Source organism: Sesamum indicum, linkage group LG16 (assembly GCF_000512975.1).
Source record: "Sesamum indicum cultivar Zhongzhi No. 13 linkage group LG16, S_indicum_v1.0, whole genome shotgun sequence".
NCBI lineage: Eukaryota > Viridiplantae > Streptophyta > Magnoliopsida > Lamiales > Pedaliaceae > Sesamum > Sesamum indicum.
The window spans coordinates 1941287-1957267 of NC_026160.1; the positions used below are offsets into that span (position 1 = coordinate 1941287).

The 15981-nt window shown below is 35.0% G+C and overlaps 1 protein-coding gene and 1 long non-coding RNA gene across 2 annotated transcripts; one reads left to right on the forward strand and one right to left on the reverse strand.

Moving 5' to 3' along the window:
- LOC105178557 lies at window positions 545–3217 on the forward strand. The gene is made up of 3 exons (XR_849149.2): window positions 545–1185; window positions 2960–3023; window positions 3106–3217. It is a non-coding gene; the product is annotated as an uncharacterized LOC105178557 (long non-coding RNA).
- LOC105178558 (probable aminotransferase TAT2) lies at window positions 7721–15200 on the reverse strand. Its single transcript, XM_011102052.2, has 7 exons — window positions 14772–15200; window positions 10956–11295; window positions 10643–10861; window positions 9596–9655; window positions 8836–8991; window positions 8660–8753; window positions 7721–8185 (listed from the first exon to the last, which is right to left on the reverse strand). Exons 1-7 carry the CDS (start codon window positions 15047–15049, stop codon window positions 8067–8069), a joined length of 1266 nt encoding a protein of 421 aa, XP_011100354.1. The 5' UTR covers window positions 15050–15200; the 3' UTR covers window positions 7721–8066.

A 15981-nucleotide genomic window follows, 5' to 3' on the forward strand; every position in this document is an offset into this window, starting at 1 on the left:
TTGTTCCACAGTATACAGAGGTCTACGTTGTAGGTCGTTCGCTTTAACCAAATTCTGAAAAATAGTCGCAAAAATTGATTTTTTTTCGCCTCATTTAGTCCCACCCCCAACTTTCATTAAAAAAAAGACTGCACCCACACGTGAAATACACGTGGCCGTTAGCGTTCGATAAAACATGGCTTTGAGACAAAAAAGGCTAGGCCCCCTAATTCTATGGGACAAAATATAATATATTCTTCACAAATTGCCTTATTTTGTATTTAATCATTAAATGAAACACGTCTATTATTAATCATCAAATGATAATCACGACGTAAATGATACTAAACAACAATTTTTATTCATCTTTGGCATATTCGTATGGATACAAAAATTAATGATAGATCAGCTTTTTACTACGCTACGTCAGAATATATGGCCCAATAACCTCTAGGCCCACGAGACAGAGCCCACTAATCTCACCAACCTGGTAAGGCCCACTCGAACCAAACCCGACCCATACCTAGTACCCGGTCCACTTCTCCACCTACTTAATCTCTAATCTAACCCTAGCAGCTTCATTTCTCTCCTCTCCCTTCTCTTCTCCCATCTGTGCCGCTACAACTCTCTCTTCTCTCTAATCCGCCATGGATCTCTTTGATCCTTCTTTTCATTTTCACCACCGGTAAAGGTGGTGGCTTTCCAAAGCCAAACTAATGGCTTTTGGAAAGCCACCAAACTTCCTTTCAAATGAACCTTTCTCTCCTCTTTAAAAGGGAGTCTTCTTCCTCAGCCAAAATGACAGTATGCATACAAATCTTCTATCTCCCTAAAAGTTCTGAGTGAACGGCATCTTTTAGGTCTTTGTGATTGATCTCAGTGATTTGTTGGTGACGTTTGTTTGGTGGAGTAACCGTGGGTGAGATCTGTGGTGATCGACGTCTCTGTGACCTTGCTTGGTGCAATATCTGTTGGATCTGGTTCTATCTGAGCCTATTTCTCAAATCATATTTGTTATATCTTTTTTGTTATCATTTTTTCTGTATTATTCTTTTATTTGGGCTTGTAACTATAAAGAGTTTCGTACTCTATATTCACCTGTAATAGTTGGATAGGTTGGTTGTGAAAGAGATATCACTGAGGGATTTCAACACTACAGTGGTATCAGAGCCACTACTCTGATCCTTCATCCCGTCGTTGGTGGTGGTAACCTTTGAAACCCCTCCTCTTTATTTCTGTTGATATCTCTGCTTAATCTTACTTCGGATCTCTATTTTTCTGTTATTTCTATTTCCCGCGGTAAAACCCCCTAATATCCCTCTTGGCTGGACCCCTGAGGTCGTCGGGTATTTGGACGGGACTTAGGCTAGCTAGCCTCAGACTCGTTACATATTTCTCCATTTTATTACTGATATGTTGTGATCTATAGATCTGTGTGATCCTTTATACCTGTTGCTATTTATATATATACCTGTTGAGATCTCACTTTTTAATCTGTTGATTTCCTTGAGATTCAATACTTCTAATCTGTTGATCTCGGTGTTTCTATTATACCTACTGTTCTGCTGTGATTTATACATCTGTGTGATCTTATAAATCTTCTGATTCCTAGTGATCTTCTGTGATCTACTTATTCTGTCGTGTTATTTTAAAACTGCTATTCTCGATTTATTTGATATTTCTTGTGATCTGTCGTGATATTTGAAATCTGGTATTACTGTGTGACTTATTTACTGTGAGTACTTGTTAAAAACATTTTCTAATAATTACTAAAAACTTGCACAACACTTTTCCTTAATTTTTTTTAAATGGCTGGTTATAACCTACAACCTTTCGATGGAAAAAGTGATTTTTCAATTTGACAACAGAAAATAAAATGCATTTTGATTCAGCAAAAAGTTTTTAAGGCTATTGAAGGAAAATATTTGGAAAATGTTTCTGAAGAGAAAAATTAGAAAATGACGAATATGCTTATTCATCTATTATTTTAAACTTGTCTGATACAGTTTTGAGAAAAGTCGGAAAACAAAATTTTTCAAAAGAATTGTGGGAAAAACTTTAAGAGCTTTATACTGAAACCTCCCTGCCTAGTAAACTGTCTTTATTGAAAAAGTTTTTCAGATACAAACTTGACTAGTCTAAAAATATTGATGAAAATCTGGATGATTACAAAGTTGATACTAGACATTAAACTCACTGGTGATAAAAAATATTGATGAGTATTCTCCAATTGTTTTGTTTAATGCTATACCTGAAACCTACTCTGATGTAAATGTTGCTATTAAGTACGATAGAGATAGTGTTAATATTGAAACAATAGTAAATGGACTAAAGAGTAAAGAAATGGATCTTAGGACTAATAAACCTAGTCAAAACCAACACGAGGTTAATTTGGTTAGGGGAAGACCTAAGTTCTCGCCGCTGCCACCACCACCTGGCCGCCACCACCAAATCTCTCTCACTCACCGCGGTGGCTTATTAATTTTTTTTTTAAAATATATTGAGCCACCGCGGTCAGTCACCGCGATCAGTCACCACGGTGGCTCATTAAATTTTTTTTTTTTTTAAAAAGCAATGTCACCGCGGTTAGCCACCGCGGTGACGTAAAAAAAAATTTTTTTTAAAAATAAAAATTGTGGCACCGCGGTGCCACTTACTTTCCTAAAGGTTTTAAAACAACCTTACTTTCTTAATTTTTTTTATACATTATTTAAATAATTTCCCCATCAAGATGATTGTTGATTATTAAAAATATATTTATGAAATTACTTGTATATATGTTGTATGAAAATTTACGCAAATTATGGACTTTAATGCAAATTATCGGAATATTATGGACTGTATTGCTGATTTTACGAATAGACGAATTATTGATTTTGTTGCAAATTTTAGGAAATCTGAATATATTAGGAAAATTATGATTTTATACATAATATGATACAATTAATAGTTTTTAATATTATCACTTTTTAAGTTATAGATTCATGACTATCGGTGTTCGAAAAGTGATACAAAAAGTGAGAGAACGGGCAGTGGATGTCGCGGTGAGTATCTTAAAATTATATTTTATTTTTTGAATTTCAATTAATTTTTTTTATTTTACTAATTAACTAATTTGTTTGCAAGTGTTGTTCCAAAAAATGATAGAGGAACAACAAATCCAGCAACCTCCAGCTGATCTTCCGGAACCTAACGATGAGATCGACGACGGTACAGACGCTGCCGACAGAGAAGCCGATTTATATTAGTTTTGTTACTTTTAAAATTTTATATCTATATTATAAATACAATGTTTAGATAGTATTTTAATTTTGTTAATCATAATGTTATTATTTTCTTACTATGCTATATATTTTTTTATATAATATTTCATATGAAACAAATTCAACTATATATTTATAACAAAAATTCAACAAAATTATTTACAAAAATTTATATTGTAATAAATTCAATACAAATAAATAATATAAAAAATATATTCAGTAGTAACGGTTGTTGTAACGATTTTTGGAATAAGGATCACTAACACACAATCATGAGAGCCGTTCCAAAGACCGTTACAACATGTGCTCAAAAGATTATTACAAATTGAGCGACAAAAATCGTTACAAAATAAGGCACGACTGTTACAAATAGAATTCAAAAGACTGTCCTTATATGCGTTATAATAGCCGTTACAACAATATATTTATCAAATTTAAATGGGTCATACCAAAAATAGCTCCAAATTCGTTTTCTGCATTTGGTCAAGTATTATAACGGCTTTCTCATGCCGGTACAAAAGGCCGTTACAAATATTTTTGTAACTCCCAAAATAGCCGCGGTAACACTATCCGTTACAAAAGCCGTTTCAGTAAAGAAATGATTATAATATTTTAAGTTAGTCGTTGCAAAAATCGTTATAATAAAATATTCTTTTTTGTAGTGTACTAAATTTAAATAACAATATAGCTTGAATATTTTGAAATCCAACGATGTTCATTAGTGTGTATCTTTTTCGTTCGGTATGCCATTGATCGCTTCTGTCTTTTTATTGAGTGAATGAGGAATCAGAACTCTAGTGACAATAGCTTCGGCAAAATATATTCCTAACTTACATAATTAAATCTATTATTATCTTTCGCTTGCATATGGTTAATATTTATATATATTATCTATAAATAGTTTTTTAAAAAAAATTTATTGAGTTCAATATTATAAAATTTAATTAGTTGATAGTCTATTTGATTTGGATTATTGCTTTTGACAATTAAAGATTGTTTGACTTTTTCTGTTTTTAAGTTAATCGATATATATATATATATATATATATGAGATGCTATTGAATAGTAATTTAACAATTATTTCTTCATACATGATTTTTTAAGTGTAAAAGAATTAAAATTTTTAGAATTTTATGGTATTTGCTTCGTTTATTTGTAATTGCTTAAATATTTAAATTTGTATTTTTTTTATTGTAGTTTAATATCATTTTAAGTAATCAATTGTCAACTGTTTTTCTTAATTCATTCTTTAATTATACCAAATAATATATTATTAAAAAGAAAATTCTAAGTTAATTCACTGGGCGCAAATATATTCTTAGCTACCATCTCTTTAGAGAGATGATGTTCGGATAGATCAAGTCAACTTAATAGAAAATACAGCAGATCCGATGACCAATTTGTGTCATAGATTGATCATGTTCAACATCTTGGGAAGATGAGTTTGAGACAAATGAGTGATTGACTTTAGGTCAATTGTAAGATTGTTAGAATGGGTGACTACAAAGCCAAATTAAATTAGGCTTTTGTGTAATCTATTTTTGACAATTTTGATGTAATGTAATATTATTCAATGAACAAAAGTAAATATTCATTTGTGCCGATGTTCTTTGTTGTGTTTATTTATAAATGTCAAATTGATTTTAACTTCACAATAAAGCCCACAGACCAAACTCTTAACCCAAGGAATTGGGATGCGTATAGGTTGGTAGCAAGAAAACCAACTTTAGTAGATCGATCTGAAATATTCCAAATCAAGGACCTCGAGACAAAGCATCGAGTGTCCTATAGAGACTTTTACTAATTATTGCAGTGTTGTGTTCCGTTGGTAGGAGATGTAGGTCGTCTACGCAATTTTAGTGGGTTAGTTGGCAAGGTAGTTGACTAACTGAACTGACTCATGAGAATCCTCATATGGAGCCTTGGAGGCTTGGAATGTATAACTGAATTTCTTAGTTCCGGTAGTACGAGATTATTTCTCGAACTTGAGGAATCTTAGCAGTCACATGCATATGATGGCTAAAACTTGGATCTAGTAAACAATGACTTTATCCATATGTGGTTATTATAAGTCCTATTCAGTGCAATCAGAATATGTATTGAGGATGGTAGGTTCCAAGAAAGAATCCGTCCCATGCCAGTACTGTCATAGTAGTAATTCTTATACGCTCTAAGACCTGTATAAGCCCTTAGAATCTGTGGCCACATTGACTGAATGAATGTGATGGGTTTTCCCTGAACAAGGTCTCTAGTAATGAGTATAGATGCTTAGTCTAGGATGGAACCCTTGTTTGTTATTCGAGAGCTTAAATGTTTACGCTATTATTAACCTAGTTTCTAATACTATGGACAGTTTCTAGACGGTTACCCACGGTAACGAAAATTTTTTGTTATAGAATGATAAAAATAATTAATTAAATTTAATTTAATTAATTATGTTGTAACACGTCTAAGTCTAGTTGAGGCTGAACCTAAAGAATCACACACTGATCACTGGAACTGAAAAAAAATAATTTGAAATTAATTTCGGGAGAAAAAAGAATTAAAGGCATAAGTGATTGGATCAAATACGTAAAATAATCCATGGGTTGGATTTCCCAAAGTTTAATTAATTGAATTAATTAAATTTTGGATTTAACCTTTTAAATTGATTGAGAGAGAGCCGGCTTGCGTCTTTTAATTAGATTAAAAGACATGGAGGTTTTTATCTGGGCTTGAAATTAAATTTTATTCAATTTATAGAGATCATTAAATTACGATTTTGTTTAATTTGGTTTAAATTAAAGCTGATGACCCGATTTGACCCTGTCTGGTCAAGAAGAAGTTGACTTCTCCTAAACTGTAGAGGTGGCCGAATTTTGGCTTCATGGAAATCCAAATTTTCGGCCGTCAAGAGGTCTAGCGGGGATGTGGTTTAACTATCTACCTTCTCGGATAACAGCCAGTGTATAGAAAGACTAGGAAAATAAACTAGACATCTCATCACAACTGATTATTCTCTCTATTACACACTACACATGGTATTTTCTCCCCCTCTCTCATCAAAATCTCTCCAAGAAACCCCTACTTCTTTCTTGTTTCTTGAATCAAAAAAGGAACGTAGAGGATTAATTCGTTAATTTGATAACATGACCTTGATCTTGACTCTCCCCATTTCCTATCTTGCTAGCACGAGGAGGAGATGTTTGTCGGTGATAGCATGGATGGTTTTAGAGGATTCAAATTGGAAATCTTGTGGTTTGCTTATGTTGGAGGATTGGATCAAAGCCATTAAGGGCTGCTGCTCAATCAATTAGTTATGAAGTATCATTAACTCTATGTGTATTATCAATATCTCTATGTCTGATTGATAAGACATAAACTTTCCCCTATTTCTTTTCTTTCTAGCAAGAAAATTGAATGAGTGAAATATCTATTTTTTTTATTCATCATTGGGGTTGATGAACTAAACCAGATAGTTATATGAGTGAAATAAAACAACTTACAAGTTTGCTGTTAAAGGAATTCAATCTCATTTCTTACGTACAAGAATTAAGTGAAAGTAAACATAAGCAGTCGAGACTGTTTACCCCAAGATTTGTTGATTAGTCATCATGGCTTGTAGTGGGTTCAAAAGGTACGAGGTTTCCTATGACTTTTTACTATCGTCCTAACGTTACTGAAGTTTTTGCCTCTATTCAATATATAATGACGGAAGCTAACTCTGGTTGGTTAATCTGATCAGTTCATCGATGGTCGTCAAGTATGATGGTCCTAATGATCATTCTACATGTCTTTGGTGTGTATCTCACCGGTGGATTTAAAAAACCTCGTGAATTGGAAACTTTCCTTCTGAGTTTTTATCAAAAGTTGATGAAGTCAAATGAAAAGGATTCTAATTTCAAGTCTTAACTTAAATGAAATGAGCAGAATATAATCGGCAGTATTCTAAAAGATAGGTAGTATGGTGGAAAGAAGGATTCATCTATTTCTTTCGACCATACTATCTATCTCTTAGTCTATCGTGAAGCCGATTGAAGAAAACAATAAGGGTAAGCCTCAATTTCAATTTTGTCTCTCTTTTTTTTTCTTGAATCATGGCCAATGGTTTTTAATATTGTATGCCGAATGCCCGGGATGGATTAAGGATACACCCCGTGATCCGGATGATTTTTGCTATATCATTTTAATTTTTGAGATTTTGCGTTTCTGTTGTGCTTCTTGGGCCGATCCATTTCTTTTCACCTTGTTGTCGGTTATGGCTAAAAAATAGGGGACTCCATGAAAGCTTTGGTGCCCATCGATCTACTTTGCTCCAGCAACCTCTTGCAGTTGTCGGCTAGATAGGATCTCTCTAAACCTAGGTTTATTCCCTGTCGGCGTGCAACATCACAATCTTCCTCTTGAAACGCAAAATGACTTATCGTAAAATCAAATGTTACAAAAATCATTTCATGATAACCAGTTCTCTGGTACTCAATTAATTTATAAAACCACATAAATCAATTATAAAAGCACATAGCCAGACTGGGCCTAAAACTGATAAATGTTACAATGGCTAAAAGGATTCAAACGAAGAACTGGACGACGCGCAACAAACATTAAGATATCCACAACATGTTGGCAGTCGGACAGGTTTGATTGTATTCACTGTTCTTACAGGCAATATTTTGAGACATGTTTTCAAGTGTTCAACAGAGAGCAGAAAGTGAAGAAGATACCTAGATCTTCTTACAAGCATTTATTCTCCAATACTTTTGAGCCATTGGATGAAACGCGGAGTTTCATATCACCACCATTGACACAAGGGTGTATCAACATATCTTGCATACCAAGAAACAACTTTCATTGTTTCTTGGCGTGTCTCTGACAGAATGCTTTTATTCTTCCAAGGCCATCATCGAGAGATGATGGCTCAATAGCAAATGTTACTCGGAGCCAATACTTGGACCCTACGGCTACCCCTGCAATGAGACGAGTTTTTCTCTTGTCAAGACGATATTAGAAGTGTCAAATTGGCACTTGCAAAAATCAGCATGTTCGCTAAAGCGTCACTGAGAAAAACAAGACTTTCACAATGCTAAGAAAGCCTAGCCTTACTGCAGATTGACTAAAGCAGAATAGAGCAACAGCCATCCTTTTTATGATGTTTCATCAACCATGCATCCAAACTTTTACCAGGTTAATTCCATTTTCCCTGCCTATAAAATTATTAAAAGACTCAAAATCCCTCTGAAATAGAAAAAGCGGGGCAATGCAAACCCTTAACTTTTCACAAAGAAGCTCATTGCCTCCTGTGTCAATCGGGAGGTCACATTTGCCCTTTTTGTTTTTAATTTCAGGTTCAGGGAATTATGTTGCTTTTCCTTTTTCTCATGATGTCTTTTTGCCTATTAAAATTTTCATGGGGAAGCCTGCTGCATCTGATCCATTTTTACCTGGCAAAATTATCACGGATTCCTCTGTAGCCAGCTTACAGCAGAAGTCCGTATCATCCTTAATATCTTCCAGGAGAGACAGATTAAGCTTCACCTGAGATGCAAAGGCTCATCAGATGTCATGCAACAGATTATTCACTGATATAATAACAAAGTAGAAGCTATTCTGTCTTTACCATCACAAACATGGATCCTTCAGGTTTGCTTGGGCAAGTTATGCAGGGGATTTCCTTGATTTTATCATAGCATATCTCCGCAGATTCTTTAAGTGTACTAACAATTTTCAGAAAGAAATCACCTGGGGTATTTTCAAGAATCTGTGGAAGCGCCCCCTGTTCACAGATGTGTATATATATATATTGGACAACATTTAATAACAAAGTCATTGCAAGAAGACGAGGGATTGAGCGAAAGTTGTATTGTACCAAGAGCCATTAAGCTTTAGACATAGGAAGAATGTATTATTTTAATATAACCCAGCACCTAAAATAGCGCAAGTAAATAAATTTAGCCAAAGACACTCAAATTCTGCTCTCGCTGAACATTTGACTGAAGACCCCTGCTTCACTTGTACGCACACTTTGGTATGGGCAGGATTCTCCTGATGCCTGTGATTCCTAGAACTTGTGTTCTGACCAACTTTATGATACCTACTAATTAGTCTAATTCTGTGTATTTACTGAGACTTTGTTCGATTTCCCACATGACACTGAAGTTGTCCACTGTTGTGGCTGGAAGTATAAGGTATCTGATAGCTATTCTATCAGCAGCTTGAATATAATTCAAACTCATATCCCAACTCCAACCCACACACTGAAATTTCATTAATGCTAAGAGTATGTGAAACCCAAAATAATGAACGAAAAAAAAATGAAAAAGAAATGAGAACTTGGTCCCCATAAAAGGGAAAGAAAGAAAGATTGCACATGAAGGAACCTGGATAAAGGTTGCGGGGTCAGAGGTAATATTCAGAAACCCCTTGATGCTGTCAACAATCTGCAGATAAGAGAAACTGCATTGATTTCTCATGAAATGTCAAAAGATTTCATGTCTACAAAATGACATGGTTCATAGACATAGAAGCACATCATACTTCCTTATTATCAAATTACACATTAAGAACATACAAAAATTCAGCACCATTGGATAAAAAATTTCACATCAAATTCTCAGCTGTGAAACATGATTTTCCAGTAGCCAAATGAGATGGCCTACTTAAAAGAGAGTGTGAACATATTGATATATTACTTAGATGTCCAACATCCTTCAAGTTCAAAAACTGTGATCTCCGCTTTTGGTAGAGTGGAAATTTATCGGTTGTTGAAACGCCTATGCTGGGGGAGTATCTAGGACTGCAACTGATTCACCAATCCGTTTGCATGTTACAAGATGTGCAAAAAGATTAAGGCTGTTGATGCTAACCAAAATTAAAGAATCTCGATATGCAGAGGCAGTGTAAACAGAATCGAGGATCTCTTAACCTTGCGAAACACAATGGCCCATATGCAAAATTCTTAATCTTATTACAGTAACATAATGCATATTAGAAAACGAGATCTGCTCTTGGTACAGCAAGTAGAAAACTAGGCTCATATATCTCCTTAACTACACATATGATGAGGAACTTTCTCTAGAGGATATAGTAGTATGTTCCCTTTTAATCTCTGCAATTTCCGTAACATTGAATAATAATTTCGAAGTGCCCCAACTCCAAGAATTTTTTCTTCTTTACTGATATTGGATCCATAGTAACTAATCATAGCTGATAGCAAAAAGATCAAACCGATTCAAAGCTGTGATAATTTGATGATAGACAGTACACTGTGGGAATTTATCACTCAAGTATTTATTATGTTCCCCAGAAAGTCATTTCGACGTTGCTTTTGGAATTTAGTAATGAAATAGACTACCCCATGCTTAAAGTACAAAGTTAGCAACCAATGGTTTTCCAGGGGATAAAACAGTTGCAAGATAAGGAAATACCCCTTGCTTCATGAGGATTCCATCTGGATCATTTGTGACAAGCCAGCCAAGTCTCCAACCAGGAACAATCCATCTTTTTGATATTGATCCAACTGTAACAACAGGAACAATTGATCCAAATACTCCCATTGGAACAAATGGGCTACCTCCAAAGGTAAGGTGGGAATACACTTCATCAGCAATCACTAAGATTCCAAGCTTTCTTGCCGTCTCTGCAACCTACATCACATGAACAATCAATAAGCAGGTGACATTAGCTATTGCGATAAGTAATGGAGTTCCTATATTTTACTCAAACAGTTCAATAAGCTACCTTCTTCAAGTGTTCATACTTGAAAACATTTCCACACGGGTTTCCTGGATTGATAATAACCATGGCCACCGTATTTTCATCAGACAAAGCTTCAACTGCAGCCAGATCAACTTCCCAATCCTTTTCCGGGACCAGATCAAAGTGCCGGACTTCAAGATGACGAAACCCAGCGATAGCTTCATAGTAAGGAAAACCAGGTCTTGGAAGCAAGATGTTAGCACTAGGACGAGCAAGGGCAGTCAGAATGGTTTCTAAAGCTTGGGTACATCCAATAGTTAGGAAAACATCATCAGGTGATAACTTGTGTGGAAGGTCTTTAGACAGGTATTCTGCTACTGCCCTGCTCAGACAAAAAGGTTGTAAACAAGCATATGAACTTAAACATTTGCAGCAAATACTGTTAACTCAATTAATTCCAAATATTCATAAGATTCAAGACTAAAAGCGTCTACTTTCATTCAAAATTTATTACCATATGGGATTCTAGTCAATTGAAATGGTCATAAGCAATTAGTTACAAAAAACTTCTTTTGGAGGCCTAATGACATGAAATTGAACAATGAACATGTGGTTTAAACCATCGAGATAAAATAGGAACTGGTCATCTTATGTTAACTGTATGTGAAAGAGAGATTGTCCCTCCAGTTCTCTGTTCTCTTTATTTCACTTATTCTGAAATACTGCCAGTAATAAGCTGCATTCTCTATATCTCGAAGCATTCCCAGCCAGAATATCAAAACAAAGTTCCAAGTGCTTTGCTTTTCAAAATTTCAGAAATAGATCAAAGAGAAGCTCTAAAACATGAGAAAGTTACTAAGTTTCTTTGCTTGATGTTTATGCATGACTAGAACATGTGGAACCCTACATACCTTTGAAGACAACTGAGTAGTCAGAGAACAAAAGCAGATCAAGGAGCCAGATGTTAACCAACTGGACTTTTGTCACTGAAGGTGGCTAATGGCTTTACTAAGGCTTCTAACTTGAACCCCACCCCTTCTGTGATTTTTGTTGATCTTGTGCTGTCTAAGCGTCATTTTCTTTTCTTGCTGGCTTATGACAAAAAGAATTCCATACAACACTATAAAAATCTATGGATTGCACATCTAAATTACATTATGAAGAAAGTACACCGTCCAAAGCAAAAAAGGACAAAATCTAAGACTTCTAAACTACGTCAGGGGGAAGGATTAAATTGATAAATACTATCTTCAAAGAAAACTTTGCTGAAAAACTCTCTTTCTTGTACAATGCAAGAACAAAAGTGAGGAAGGGGAATTTGATGACACATGAGGGGAGATATAATAAACCCTCAAGCTTTATTTTAGGCAACAAGAACATGGATGTCAGGAGGGGAGGAACAAAAACATTCGCTCTCTTGAGTATGATATGCAGAGAGACAGGCTAGAAAGGCAGACCAGGAGACACGAAAGAAAGAGAAGATTTGGGAAATAATTAGTTTGATCACATTAACATGCTTCAGATTTAAGAAGTGCCAATTTGTTTGATTTCATATCCTTCTCCATACAAAAGAAAGAGTTGGATGAAGTTATCAATTCTTTCCAATTTTTTACCTCGGTGCATAACTGAACTACTGTTCTGGCTTATCTCAATAGAAATGCTGAACAAGTTCATCGTATCATGAGAACCCTCACTGATCTCAATAGATCTCAGATAAAAAAAGAAAGTGTGGAGTTAATTAAGAGCAGTTTTCCTCCTAAATATAGTATTTATCCTTTATGAAATAACCCTGGTACAAATATAAGCTCATAAGAGTAACAGTAATATCATTCCTTTAGCAATATTACTAAAAAGTTGAGGCCTTCAAGTTGTAAGAGTAATATCATTCAAAGAAATATTCATCTTAAATGAAGTTTTGGGTATAGTGGCAGTAGTTCCCACCTATACCAAATCTACGTATACGGGAATGACTTGTGGCTAGGTGTGAAAGGCCAACCAAGATCGGGACATAGCTGGTTATCCACGAAACCGATTTCAGTAGTGTATGATAAAGCAGAGCACAAAATGGACTAGTGGCCCCATTTCGTGTTACCAACCCCAAAATTGCGAATGCAGGCCTAGATCATTGCATGGACAGACTTTTTGGGTGCTAAGACACAAAGATGAGAGTGGAACAGCCTAGATTGTGAGCCAAGGTCCCTAAGCAACCACTTAGTGGATTCCTTCGTTGATGAATTCATTCCAGAAATCCACATCAGGATCAAGTTTTATTACAGCTTGCCTAGGCTCTTTTTCATAGAAGAGTGAGAAAGGGTAGCAGCTTCTTCCTTCAAAGAAAAATGCCTTTAGAGACTCATACAAAGAAGTTCCATGCCATGCAATTGCCTTCCCTTACCATACTAAATATAATCATTCCCTCACACACATGAACTTGTCAGAGATTCTAACTGAGTAAGAGAATCTGTTTGAACTCTGTCTCTATTGAATGGCCCAAACGGAAGTCAAAAGACTTCTTGGAGGCTATATTCAAATTGGTTTCTCATACAAATGGTATCTGTGGTTGCAAAAATAATTAAAGGTCTCTTCTAGTTATCAGGAAAAGCACAGAACAGTTATCTCTTTTATGTTTTATCCCCTTACAGAAATCCTAGAACTATATGATCAAATGAAGTTGGCGCAGGATTAAGTATGGAGTTGTGAAGTTTCTTTTCCCTTAACTTGCATCCTTCAAAAGGCTACATCAAGCCTTCTACATTGCTACCTTTTAGCCTATGGACTATAACAATTTCTAAAGTTGCTCCAGAGTATTTGGGGTTACTCTTTACACTGAATTAATTGCTAGAGCAAAATATCAGCATGAACCAAAACTGGAGACATCCTTTTATATATTAATTCTCATGTCAACTTCTGAATTTAACAGTTAATGCATGGAATTGAATATTAATTGGAGAAAGGCAGATCTTCAAGCTACGATGTCCGGTGCAGTAATTAGTAAATTGAAAATACAGCATCAACATCAAAGATGGACAATGCCTGTAACCAAATATCTTGGCAGAAAAGTTACACACAGAAGTTTAAGTAGTCTGGGCATAGCTTGCCTAACCCGTCTAGCATAACTAGAAACCTTGATAACAGATTAGTAAGTATACTATTCACTCCAAACACATTAGTTATCTGAATAAGTAATCTTTAATTCATACTCAGCCTCAAATATCTCATGCATACACCTGATTAAGACTGCCCCACCACCTCCAATCAATTTTGGATGTAAGTTTCAAAACTAAATCCCAGAATTTTCTACTTAATTTTCTTTTTTTCATTAAAAAAAAAAGAAAGGGCATATTTGTAACTTGGCATATGATTTCACGAACGCAATTCAGGGCAGAATAAAACAAATGCCATTGCTAACACACAACTACATGTTCATCAGCTTTACTGAACAAGAGTGTACAGCCCAAGAGGCTTTTCCTTGTCGCCACCACTGTCTTATGCATTTCAAGCCAGCATTAAAGATACATTAACACAAAGACTCTAACCCTTACATACAAACTAATCATTTAGTATTATTCACAAAATATCATGAAAAAATATTTTCTTTCACCAAACATTGTAGAAGAAAAACATGTCCGGCTAACAACAAGCAAAAAAAGCTAACCACCAAAGACTTGAACAAAATAAACATCAAACTCGATCAAAATTATACAAGTAAACAGACGATTTACCTCTTTCTTCTATATTTCCAACAATATTAACAGGATAAAAAAGATTCCGTTTACGCATGCATGTACGACAACGCTATTCCCGAAAAGGGCAAAAGTTATAGAGAGCCGGCAGTGATAAAAGTTCTTCTATTTTTACCTGCGAGCCGGGAGAATACCAACGGTGGAGGAGTAACCGTTAAACTTGGCGGAGCGCACGGCGGCGCAGACGGCGTCTTCAGCTAAAGGAGTGGTGCGGAAGGAAGGGAAGGCGGAAGGGTCGCCGTGGCCCAGCGGAATAACGGGTCTGGGGTCACTTGCGTTGAGATGTTCCATCACCATGTTTAGCACACCTCTAACGGTGACCGCTGAGGCCCGGGTAAGCTCTTCGTTCCTCTTGAAACACCACTGGTTCCTCGGCGACCCCCCGTTCTCCATGGATGGATTCCTCTTCTGCTCTCTCTTGTGTTTTCCTCGTTGGCTATGAATTCGGGGATATTTTGGAAGAGATCAGGACAGGTAACGGTGAAGTAGTGGGTGAATGGCGACAAGAAGAAGGAGAGCAACTGGGGTTTTGCTCAACATTAATTTAGTCATTTGGTGAACTTAAATGCTTTTTAAGTCCACTTATAAAATTGAAATGCTTTTAAAATTTGAGATTATAAGACTTAAAAATACAATTTTATGATCTCCTGAGGCAAAAATATGCAATGTGTTTGGTTTCGTTTTTGGAGTGTTTTATTTTATGTTCTGGAGATATAAAAAAAAATATAAGTAAATAAGTGTATCTCAGAGATAAGAAGAAATTATTTTAATAATATAAAAAAATTATTACGGAACTAGTGTTGTTTTGAAATTTTTAAAGATATAGACAGCACCGCGATTTTATTTTATTTAAAAAAAATATAATAAAGCACCACAATCTTTCAAAGTAACGAAAACTAATTAATTGAGCTAATTATTAAATGGTTGTTAAAATTAGGGGATATTGGCGATAATTTTCAAACAATAAAGAGATATTTATAATTATACCAAATTTTAATAAAACTTGTTTTGATTGACTAAAAAAAACAAAACAAGAAATGAAAGAAGATAATATACATACATAGTTCACTTATTATTCGAAACGACGTGATATAATAAGGAGGTGAATGGCTAATTAAAATATTTAGGAGCCATATTTTTTCGTAACTTGTATTTTAAAAGAAATGAAATTAAAACTGACAGCAATTATATCGTGTGACTTAATTGAAGTGACGATACCGAGCAAAAAATTATTATTATTATTAGAATATATTTTTGTAGAAAAAAATAATTCTAATTTAATATAAAACACATACGGCGTTTGTGTAATTTGATCTAACCTAAAA

Coding starts and splice junctions, on each gene's coding strand:
- LOC105178558 (XM_011102052.2), bottom strand. CDS start 15,049: ATGGAGAACGGGGGGTCGCCGAGGAACCAGTGGTGTTTCAAGAGGAAC. Junction 8,992..9,595: donor ACCCCGCAACCTTTATCCAG/GTTCCTTCATGT, acceptor ATCTGTGAACAG/GGGGCGCTTCCACAGATTCT. Junction 8,186..8,659: donor ATCCGTGATAATTTTGCCAG/GTAAAAATGGAT, acceptor GTCTCATTGCAG/GGGTAGCCGTAGGGTCCAAG.